This window comes from Solea senegalensis, linkage group LG10 (genome assembly GCF_019176455.1).
Source record: "Solea senegalensis isolate Sse05_10M linkage group LG10, IFAPA_SoseM_1, whole genome shotgun sequence".
NCBI lineage: Eukaryota > Metazoa > Chordata > Actinopteri > Pleuronectiformes > Soleidae > Solea > Solea senegalensis.
In genome coordinates, this window is record NC_058030.1 from 22,562,068 (window position 1) to 22,573,796 (window position 11,729).

Here is an 11,729-nt window from a genome sequence, read left to right on the forward strand (position 1 = left end):
GTTATTAAAATACTGATCAGTGTAACTGGATCTCTCATCTGAATAAGAAAGAGTGTTTAATGCACACAAAACTCATTTAAAGGCCCAATGTGAGAGTTGATGTTGACCCTGCAGACTGTAGAAAGTACAGTTTGTCTTTGTTTGTTTGTTAGTTTCACTTACTAACTTACAACAGGTGTGTTGTAAGTTAGTAAGTTAGAGTTAATTTAACACAATTCCATAATATGAACTGGTGTTACATTGACCTGTGTACCTAACCATCAGAGGTCAGGCTGTTTAAAACAAGGAACTCCACTGTAGTAAAAAGTTTTTATCTGGATGCTGCAGTTCTGTTAGCAGCAGCATGCTAACAACAGAAGCACACACACACTGCACTGCTTCACGTTTACAGACTGCTGTGATTCTGTTTTCCCCAATTTACTCAAGTCACTGCGTTTTAGCAATATTTAGCAAAGTGAGCCCAAATTAAAATGTCTGCCATGATGGCTGAGGTAAAAACGTGAAGGTCAAACACAATTTCCTGACTGCGTTAGGTTCCTCGTTATAAGTATTGAGGGTTGGAGGAAAATGCTGATGAGCTGTGCTACCATTTCCTGGTTCACTGCCATTTTTAGCAAAGTGAGAATATATAACGATAGCGACGCCGTTTCTGATAACTGATGCTGCTGCTCAATGAAAGGTCAGAAGAACACATTCATAACTACAGTATCGGTGCCATATGTCATGGCTATCCATGTCATAGCTGGCATTTCATGAGAAACCATAAATGGTAATGTCATGGAGGTGATGGGGATTTTGCATGTTCTCCCCATGTGCGTATCTGGGGTTTTTTTTCGGGTTCTCCAGTTTCCTCCCACAAGGTCGTTCACTCCTATGACCCTCCCCACCATGACCCTCGTGTGAAGGATAAAGCAGTAGACGATGAATGAATAATTGAATAAATGGTGGTGATGTGGTAAAGGTCAGGTGGTCTGAAGGACCTCTTTAAGACTCATCTCCATGTTGCATACATCTCTTTTCTTTCTGTCTGTCTGTCTTGAATATCCTGTTCATCCTGGTCAGTCCCAGCAACAATCTCAGCTCCGCCTCCTGTCTTTTAGACAGTGCCAGTGTCTCCATGCCACACATCTCCAAGTTGTGTAACTTCATGACAACATAGCCATGAAGACAAGTTGCTTACTTCACTCCAACTCTTACCAGTAACCCAGAAAGGATCCTCCTTCCTCCTCATCTGAAGGATTGTCTCCCTTGATCTGAAACGTGTAAAGTCTGTTGACAGAGTTCTCGAGTGAAATATCTTATCTTCTGATAAAAGAGTGGGTGGAGAACGTTAGCAAATGCAACAGTCAAAACACAAAGTGAGGGCTTTAATTGAGTTGAAAGCTATGATAAGCAGCATGAGCTTTTGTTGTCAGTTACTGTAGCTTCTTTCATGGTGGAATTATGCAGGCGAGAGAAGGAGCAATAAATCTGAAAACACACTCACACACACACACACACAGTTGTAATAAAATTCATGGTCTAGCTGAGAATTGTTGGAACAGATATCAGATTAGAGAAGCTTTTCTGATCTGTGGCATGAGAGGGCTCAGCTCATGTATCAACCAGCAATCTAAGCTAGTTAATCCTGATACAGCCAGGGGCAAACACACACACACACACACACACACACAGTGAAGAAGAAACTTCAGAGTGATTTAAAGGAGGGGTAGGTTGGGGAACAGAATGGTACAATCTCCAACCCATTCCTTTATCCCTTTTAGTCATGGTCTGGGTCTGGCTGTGAAGTGGAAACATCTTTGAGCCCTTGTTAACATTGTCCCCAAACTCCAATAAAGGTCTACGTTGCTGTCTTGTTCTTTTAGAGTAAGAGTATTTCATTGTGCAGCTTCGGACAGCTTTCGTTTGTCCCGTGAAATGTTGGACTGACACCATTCCCACTCCTCAAAAACCCATTTAAACGCAGATTTCAATGAATTTCTGACCAGTTGGAATGTATTTAATTGGCATTTGCTTCCGGTTCAAATGACTCTGACTGAACAAGCCCATTTCGTCTTTGGCTGTATTACTTTTTCACTTTTTACCAGAGCTGTTAGAAAATTATTTGTTGTTTTGTTCTTCCTCCCACTGGTTCACCTGGGTTCATAAATCCCAGGTCTACCAACTCATTTTAGTGTGAAAGAGGCTTGCGTTGCTCTATATCTCCTCTCCTCATGTTGGAATATGTTCTACTTTCCTGCCTATAGTCTGAGACCAATAGGATAACATACAGATTTGAACATGGTGAGGAGGAAGAGGAAGGCTTTCTTTGAGCTGTGGTCATCCAGAACTATCCACAATCTTTTTTTCTTTCTTTTCTGTTTTGAGTCTGAGCAAAAGACCCCGAGCATCACCCAAACGGCTTTGGTGGCCTTGCTTGACAACTCCTTGTCCCACCTCCCTGATGAGTGTTTGAGCCTGGATGGAGGTCGATGCTCTCTGAGGGATTTTGTTTTCTCTGTGGAACTGCTTAGTTTGGCAATGAGGTTGACACTGAAAAATCAGGGGTTTAAAGGTGGAACAGGGGGTTGATTATTCATTTCTGATCTTGTAGTTATTTTTTTTTACCCTTTGTCAAAAACCAAACCCATCCTATTCTCTCCTTTTCTGTCTAAAACAGGACTGATGTCCAGATGGTGTGCCCCTCCATGTGCCGTCCAGTTCAGCTCTCCCTGAATCTTTCATGGGCCACAAACCGACCCAAGCATCCACGGCCTCTTGACTCAACCCCACCACCCCGACGCTGCACACCTCACCCCTCATCCCTCACCCCTCACTTTCACCCTTAGCCTGCTCGACCCTTGTCACATTCCATCAATCCTGTCCCTCCCTGAACACAACATGGTGGCCTTCATTCCCACTCTACTCTTGGTGATGATGTGTCGGGGGGTCCTGCTCTCCATCGGGGACCCACCTCAATCCCGTCGAGAGATCCGCATCGAGGGTGACCTGGTTCTCGGCGGCTTGTTCCCCGTGCACGAGAAAGGTGCTGGGATGGAGGAGTGTGGCCGTGTGAACGAGGACAGAGGAATCCAGAGGCTGGAGGCCATGTTATTCGCCATTGACAGAATCAATAAGGACAACTATTTACTGCCCGGGGTCTCCCTTGGAGTCCACATCCTGGACACCTGCTCAAGAGATACCTATGCCCTGGAGCAGGTGTGTGAGTATGGAAATGTGCACCAACTCTCTTTTTAAATGAGCACTTTGTAAGTTAAATAGACAAGTAATTACAATTCTAAAATGTACAAAAAAGCTAAGAAAAAACGACAACAACGAACAAAGGACAAAGGGCCCTTTGCTGTGACCTGGGTTTGAGTTCACCCGTGGTCATTTGTTGCATGTCTCCTCCCGCTTTCAGGCTACACTGCTTAGCCAAAAAACATCTTTAAAAAAAAAACAGATGATAATCTTTCTATTTTAATTTCCTCTCATATCATCCCTAAAATGAGACAAAGTGGGTCGGTATCAGCAGAGATGTGAAAAATGTTGATCATTTCTTGGATTAAATTTCCCCGCAGACCGTTTATAGCACTGCATGATCAGAATATGTACACAAACGCTGCTTGTTTCCCCGTCAGAGATGATGACAGTGTTTAATCATACTTTATCCGCCAGCCACTTAAAATGCTACTCACACTGGGTATTATCTTAGATATGTAAATCAAAATCACTGCCGGCTTCCATTTGCACAAAACACTATTTACTTTCAAATTTGACTTGATCAAAGATACTAATACATAACATTGAGAAGTTACACAGATCACAACCGACCACTTGCACAAACCTAGTTATTCAAACGGTGTAATTGATAGTTTGAGCTGAGTAAAAGCTTCTGTTCTCCAAAGATAGTCATTTTTCTATGGTTGTAACTGCATTTACCAGCAAATGCCGATGCAGCGTTTCAACTCTACAGCACAGTTCAGTGATATACTTTGTTTAATTTGCTTTTTTTTTGGTTCTCTCATGCTGACTGGCAACATCAGCGTTTGCTGCATTTTACATTTAAAGCATTTCTGTGGCTGCAGAGTCAAGTAAGTTGTGGCGTTGGAAGTAAAACGTGTAATGTTTCCATCTAAATCGAGCCAAAGTGCAAAGTCTCATTAAAAGATAATGCTCAGGTAAAGTAAATGTACCTTGTAAATCTATTTATCTACTGCAGGGGAAAGATTTTGCCTTAAAATGATAAGAGAAATAAAAATAGAAACTGAAGCTATTTGGGATTAGGGAAATGAGCCAGATACACAGCAAACAAAAAGCCTTGTTCCCTCAGAGTTTGTTATCGTCAAAAAGATGAGTGTATTTTATTGCTGTGCTATTTAGAGATGATGCATCCAGTAATGTTATATAGTGAGCTCCTTGACTGATTGTGCAAACCCTGGGTTCTTGACATTGGAGAAATACGGCTGGTTATATTGTGCCTCAGTCTCAAAGTTGATTTGCAATCTAGACGCCAGATTGAAGGGCGTTTTTGTCACAGCTGTTGTTATTAGTGCGTCATTCTTGTCTAAATTGCAGGTGTTGACTCTTTTACGAGAGTTCAGATTTACCACATGGTGTCCAACATTGTTTGAGCACTCAATCACACAATCAATGATTATTCAACTCGACAGGCCAGGAATCTTCGCCCTCCATTATGTATAACATCCAGAAGTCAGTCATCTATCAAATATCATGGAGTGGAATCAAAACATGCATTTAATAGGTCGGAGTCATGACGTGTGGAGTGTACTAAAGCAAACCAAGAAACGCTTGATTTTGCACAATATTGTTCACTACCTGGGGAATTATGGCTCATATTTTAATAAGACATTTTTCTCCTGCTATTTATACTCAATTTATACTTCAAATATAGAGAATAGAATTCAAAAAGGTTTTTTTGAGAACAGGTTTTTTTGGTGCACAATGTCATTATACTGGAGATAAATGTGCTTGTGGCCTTTAGGCTCTGGAGTTTGTGAGAGCCTCCCTCACCAAGGTGGACGACACAGAATTCATCTGTCCAGACGGATCTTACGCTCTGCAGGACGACAGTCCGCTTGCAATCGCTGGAGTCATAGGAGGCTCCTTCAGCAGTGTGTCCATACAGGTAACACACACACACACACGCACACACACTGTGCCAGTCTGGGTTTGTCAAATGTTCTTAATATTGGTTCAAATTAATTTATTTCAAGGAAATGGAAAATCGCCAACATTTAACAATCACTTGAAACTTACCTTTACTTGATTGAGTTGACTTGAACAATTTATAAATTCCTATATTCGCACACACACCAATCTGGGATGTGGATCTGGATTTTTATGCAAACCATTGTTTTATCTTGTTATTGGTCATTCAAACTTGTAAAAACTCTTACATTATTATTGTTCTAGTGCAAAACTTGATTTCCAAGATTATTGAAGAAGAAGGCTTCTATGACTTTCCTGGAAATCAATTTCTGCAGTGTTCATACGTGTGTGTACTTAGTTTCTTAGAAGTTGCAGTGGTGTGTTATTGTGTTTCCCCAGCTCTTGTGACAGAGCTCAGTGATTTGCATAGCTTAGCATAAAACCTCCTTCTTCCTTTCCCCCTCTGTGACTGCACAAAAGCCTCCTCCTATCAGTCCTTAAATCCCTAATCTCTGCAACTGTCTCTCTGTCGTCTCTTTCCCACACTCTCTTCTTTGCTCTCCCGCATCTTATATATTTCTCTTTTTTTACAATCCCTCAAATCTTTGCGCTCTTCCTTCTCATCATTCTCTCACCCCACACACACACACACACACCTTCTTTATATGCATTCTGGGACGTCCCTCACGGCTATTTGGAAGAAGTGCTCAGTGTATGCTGACCTCAGCCCCCTTCTTCTCCTCCTCCTGCTTCCTGGGGCAGCCATTGTTAACAGATCTGCTCTGTTTCTCGTCCTTCATCAAACATAATTATCCTTCGTTTTCCTGCGGCTCTTTCTCGTTGCCCTTTTGCTGCTGTTGTTTTTTTAATTTTTCCTTTCAGACAGAACGCGTCGGTTTAACGACCTGAACTGTGCTCTGTTTGCTGATCTCATTTCCAGAGAAGCTAATCTAACTCCTCCTTCTTTACTTCTCTAATTGGTCTGTGTTTTGCTCCGGAATGAAGTCGTCAGGATTCATGTTACGATAACGCTGTAGTGCATTGTTTTTAATGACAAAACAAATAAGCACACATGCTGCAAGAATGGATTTCAGATAAAGTAAAAATTAGCCTTGTCTCTGGGAAATTGTTCTTCTTTTGAAAGTAAAATAATCTTGGCAATCAAGTTTTGCATGAGAAAAATAATATAAATATCCAACTTTGTACAGTTGACTTTAAACTTTAATTGTAAGTAACAAACTGACCATTTAAAAGTAACTTTTAAATGGTTTAAATTGTTCAAGAAAACAATGAAGACTCATTTTAAGTGGACATTTCTTACATTTGCTGGCAATAAGTGCAACTTTTTAAATGTTGGCCATTGTAGTTTGGCCAGATTGTCCTTGTTTTAAGGCACATTACAGTCTGGAAGTATCAGTATTAAGAATTTTAGCCAAAGAAAAAATGTGGCAGATTATTTTTCTTAAAAAAGAAAAATGAAATCAATTTGAAAAATATTTGGCTTGTGTGTAGCAAGGTTGTTTTTGTCTTAAAGATTCAAGGCCATCAAATCTTTTAAAGAGACATGTGTCATTGAAAGTGCTTGAATTTTGTACAAGAAAGTAGTTGAGTTGAAATTTAGGTAAATGTCTCCGTTGTTGACACCACGTACCGTTTCATGCTCTGCATTGCTTGATGTACGTAGACGAGTCATAATTACTACACTGTCCACTGTCTCTCTCTGCTGTTGATGTGAGATTCCATGCGGAACAATGAGTGAGTAAAGTTAAGTAAGAGAGAGAGCAAGTGACGACACGATGCCTGGGACAAATTCCAAGATCTCTGTCTCACCAAAGAAAATTACAAAGACTGACCCAAGGTCCCAAGGACAACAATCACTTGTCCAGATGCAGCGCGTGTTGCAAATCGATAAAAGTGAACGCCATGGGCGAAGACGCCCTCCCATCTTAAACTGTGTCAGCACATTCAGTCCTAGAATGTGAGGAAATTGGACCTGGAAAGTCCTTTAAAAGTCCTTGAATTTGATGTCAACCCTGGACACAGACGGAGGCAACAACAATGTTGTGCTAGCAAAGGGAGATGACTCAAACAGGCTGGAGTATGACTGAAAACACAAAGTTTCAGCAGTTTGAGGGTCTGCGCTGCTGCTGCTGCTGCTGCTGAACGATCGCAGTCCTCAGTCAGGTCTGTTTGTGCTGTTTGACAGTGAAAGGACGCAGCATGCAAATCATGTCAGATTTGTTCTGTTCATGAAGGCAAACTAATAACTCGAATAAGAAAAAAAAGTTATGCACTGCATAATTAAACTGCACTGTCTTAAGGCCATTTATGTAGTCGGCACCGTTCCTGCTTTCCATTCCTACATGTTTGTGTATGTGTCTGTGTGACTTGCATCCCAAGCAGAAAACACACAGCATCCCTCCACTGCAGCCTTTTTTCCCCTCCTTTCCTCTTAATTCTTTTTTCTTTTTGCTTCTCTCTGATATTCAATCCTCACCTTCAGTGAATCTCCCTTTCCTCTGTGAAAAGAAGAGCGCGGTGCTCTCAAACAGAAGTCCCTGTCACACTTAAATCAGCAGGTATAAGAAGGATTTTTGAACCCGGGGGAACCTGCTCAGAAAAGTTGATTAACACCATTCCCACTGACAATAAGAAGAAGAAGAAGAAAAAGAAAAAGAAGGTCACAGGATCACAGGAGCAATCCCAGCAGCTATAGGGTGAAAGAGAGGGCATACCTTGAGAAGGTTGCCAGTTCATCTTAGGGCAAATGTACAGAGATGAACAAATAATTCACACTCACATTCACACAATTAACCTCTGCATGTTTTTGAACTGTGGGAAGAAACCTACGAGCACATGAGAGCGGGAGAGAACACACAGACTCCATCGAGAAAGGCCCTGGATGGGAGTGGGTCGCAAACCCGGGTCTTCTTGCTCTAAGGCAACAGTGCTACGCCTCTGTGTGGCCCAGGATAAACACAAAAGGCTAATTATAAAGAAAAACACACATGTGTGTGACATTCCATGGCACAAACATGCCGGTAACGACGGTGTTAAAGTCATTCCTGTTACTGTATCACTCACTTCTGTCCCTCATTCAAATTCATCACAGAGCACAATGAAGTAAGATGACATTAAAAGTATTGAGTGAAACAAAGCAAGTGTGCGCCAGAAGTGACACTGGAACTTGCCTCTCTGCCAAAAATGAAAAAGAAGAAATTAGCATAATCACATGGGTCATCAGGAGTGAATGCCTCCTCTGAGGTTAACTCCGCCCAGAGGTGAGCTGAGAGCTGAGTGAGAGGGAGGAGCAGGGGAGCTAGACCAGCTCCGCCCACCACAGTCAGCTGATCAGCAAGAGAAAAAAGCTGCTGGATGTCCTCTATTGTTGTGTGTTGTGTCGCATTTGTTGTGCGACGTCAGCCCACACCCCTGATCCCTGAAGTGTACCATGATGGAAAACACAGCACATGACAGGTCAGGCTTTTATAAGAGGGGGAGGAGTTCAGGACAACAGGCCTTGTGCTGATTGGACAAGATACAACGGTTTATTTCAGAGCGATGAAAGCTTGTAACAGCGATGCAGGAACAAAGAAAGCCAGTGATATGAGTTGAATGCAGCAGCTGGTGTTTGAGCAGAGAGGAAGTAGATACACCACTTTTATTAATACTTTACACTAATCTGTGATCAGCAAATAACTTTACACCTGAATATTAAACAGGTTCTTTGACCAGTGACTGAACTCATGTGTCCCCACGGATGCCTGATAGCAACCTGTGGTCATTGGAAGGTAATGGAGCAACGCGGTTACATTAGCGTGACCTTCCCCGACGTTTAAGTCAACGGCGTCTAATAAAACCATAAAACTATAAGCATCTGCCTGTGTGTGTGTGTGCGTGTGTGTTACTGCAGGTTTTGGTACGTGTGTGTCGACTTGTCCTTGTGTGCGTGAGGGTGAGTGTGCGCTCTAATTTTCCACATTATTAGTGAAATGAGATTCTGACTTTTTTTTTTTCGAAACAGTCCATCAACTGAGCTGCGAATGAAATATATAGAAAAAAGGCCAGAGTGATGCGTTCTAAAAGGATTAAACTGAGGCGAGACCAGAATGGTTGTGTAGTTTCTGTTTATTTGTGTGTGTGTGTGTGTATTTGTGTCTGTTTACATTTTTGTGTGTCGCAGTTAGTGTTTCTGTCTGCGTCTGTGACTAAAATTGTAATGAACATGAATAAACCCCAGTCAACAGTAAAAGGGAATTTTATATGGACATCAGTAGAGCCCAGATTACGTTACTAATGCATGAGTCAGGCATTTATTGAACCTGTGCGCGCGCGCGCGTGTGTGCGTCTGTGTGAATTGTCTTATCTTTAAATAATCACATTATCCATGAAGCAATTCCAGTTTTGCAACAACCATATAAATATGTGGGATTTTCTCCTTTGATGAAAAAAGTACATTTATTAAAAGACCATCTTCATAATTCTGTAGGGTTTGTTTTATCAGTGTACCAATAATATTTGATCCGACTTTGATTATTCGCTTGAAAAGAGTTTAAATCGTGATCGGCTGCCATATATATGATAATAATAATAATGATAATAATAGCCACTTTTTAATATTTATTCATCCATTGGTTGGAAGTGATGTCCTTCTTTATGTTACTCAGGGACATTTTAAAAACATTTTGTTTTTCTTCTTTTTTATCATTTATTTGCGATAACATCCAGTTTCCCATTCAGTGTGTAATTGCACTCTTCCTTCAGGTGACACATTAGCTGTAGCTCCATTGCTTCTATTTCTTCACGACGGGTAGACTGATTAAAGGGGCCCCATTTTTACTATTGTTTAGTTTATTTAATGCTTGGATTATTTTTATTTTAAGACATCCATTTAAGTGCAGACACAAAATGCAGATTAGAGAGATTAATATTCTGGACGTTCATCATTAAATATGTTCATCTGTGAAATAGAAATATAGTTATCACACATTTTATGACAAAATAAATTAACCTCATTAGCAATTTTTACATTTTTACATTTTCTATAATAATAAGGAGGTGAGTAGCTCAAAAAATTACATAGCAATGTTGATACAGTAATATGTTTAGAGAAGTGTCTCCTTGCTACTTAGAGTGGAGAGACCGACCAAAAGTGTTGTTTATTACTCATTATTATTTTATGATCATTTAAATTTTGCAGTTTTTAATATTAACATATCCTTGTGATTCGTGGGAAAATGTGATTCTGTCATTTCATTAAAAAAGAAATCAAAACGTTGTCCCCTCCTCCTTCCCTCAGGTCGCCAATCTTCTCCGGCTATTCCAGATCCCTCAGATAAGCTACGCGTCAACAAGTGCCAAGCTCAGTGACAAAACCCGCTATGATTATTTCGCCCGCACGGTGCCCCCGGACTTCTACCAGGCCAAAGCCATGGCTGAGATCCTCCGGTTCTTCAACTGGACGTACGTGTCCACCGTTGCGTCCGAGGGCGATTATGGTGAAACTGGAATCGAGGCCTTCGAGCAAGAGGCTCGCATGAGGAACATCTGCATCGCCACTTCTGAGAAGGTAGGCTACAAAGAAACCCCCTCTTCTGGGGCTAACTCCGCCCAATGTCTGATTTTGAAAAAATGCCAAGGAGCGGGCTGAGAGCTGAGGGAGAGAGATGAAGCCAATGGAAAAATTGAAATGCGGTAGCTTGTGTTTGACCAGAGAGGAAGTAGCTATGCTGATTTTTATCACATGTATAAATTCAATTATTTTACGCCTGGATCAACAAATAACATCACGAGATACACAGACACTGGTTTTCACCTGAAAACAAAGTGGTTTATGGGTTTAGCTACGCTTTAAATAAAAGAGTTCTCTCTCTGCGATGTAATCTCCATGATTAATAGAACCCTCAAAAATACCACAATTTTAATCCGCAGTGTCATACTGATGAATGGCAGGAAGCTGCACCTTAAACTAGACCGATTAGTGATCTTATAAAAGTTTGTCTTCATGTCTTATCTTGTCTTGCCCACAAATGGGGTTTATATTACATTGATGTTATCAGTTATGAACCATAAAATGTAAGCTCATCTCAGAGGAACTCGTACGAGGCACTTTCAGAGTCACATATTACATCTCATTTGCTACAGAGGTGCATGTTATGCTCCATTCCCACTGGCCAAAGGCCCAGTTTAAACCCTTTTTAAAGGGGTTTTTGATCAGCTTTAGTTCTGTTTGGCATCAGTGGGAATACAAGACCCAGGTGAACATGTTTATTTTGTCTTCGTCTGCTTCATTCTTAGCAGTGACGCAGATGACTACGTCGTCTCAGGCACAACGCTATGACGTACATTCATTTTACGACTGTTCTTTTGAGTCCTGGGCTCCACTACTCGACAGATGTCTGTGAAGGTTCTCAGTCGTCTGCTGTACCAGACATTTCACCTCTCATCCGTGAGGCGTCGTCAGTACAGTTTGCCTCCTTAGAACTGAAGAAGATTAACTTCCATGTTGGCAAAGTGTAAATGAGCTTTGAGTGGTCTAGAAAAAGATTAGAAAAGTGCTATTTAAATACTGACCATTT

The 11,729-nt window shown here is 41.2% G+C and overlaps 1 protein-coding gene across 2 annotated transcripts in view; it reads left to right on the forward strand.

Annotated features, from left to right (window-relative positions):
- The window catches only part of grm3 (glutamate receptor, metabotropic 3), a 47,457-nt gene that overhangs the window by 16,626 nt on the left and 19,102 nt on the right, over window positions 1-11,729 (forward strand). For both annotated transcript variants that reach the window (XM_044035858.1, XM_044035859.1), the window contains 3 exons: window positions 2,660-3,198; window positions 4,985-5,128; window positions 10,451-10,720. In XM_044035858.1, coding sequence (XP_043891793.1) covers window positions 2,881-3,198; window positions 4,985-5,128; window positions 10,451-10,720 — 732 coding nt within the window. In that variant the 5' untranslated portion in view covers window positions 2,660-2,880. The remainder of the gene's footprint in view (window positions 1-2,659; window positions 3,199-4,984; window positions 5,129-10,450; window positions 10,721-11,729) is intronic.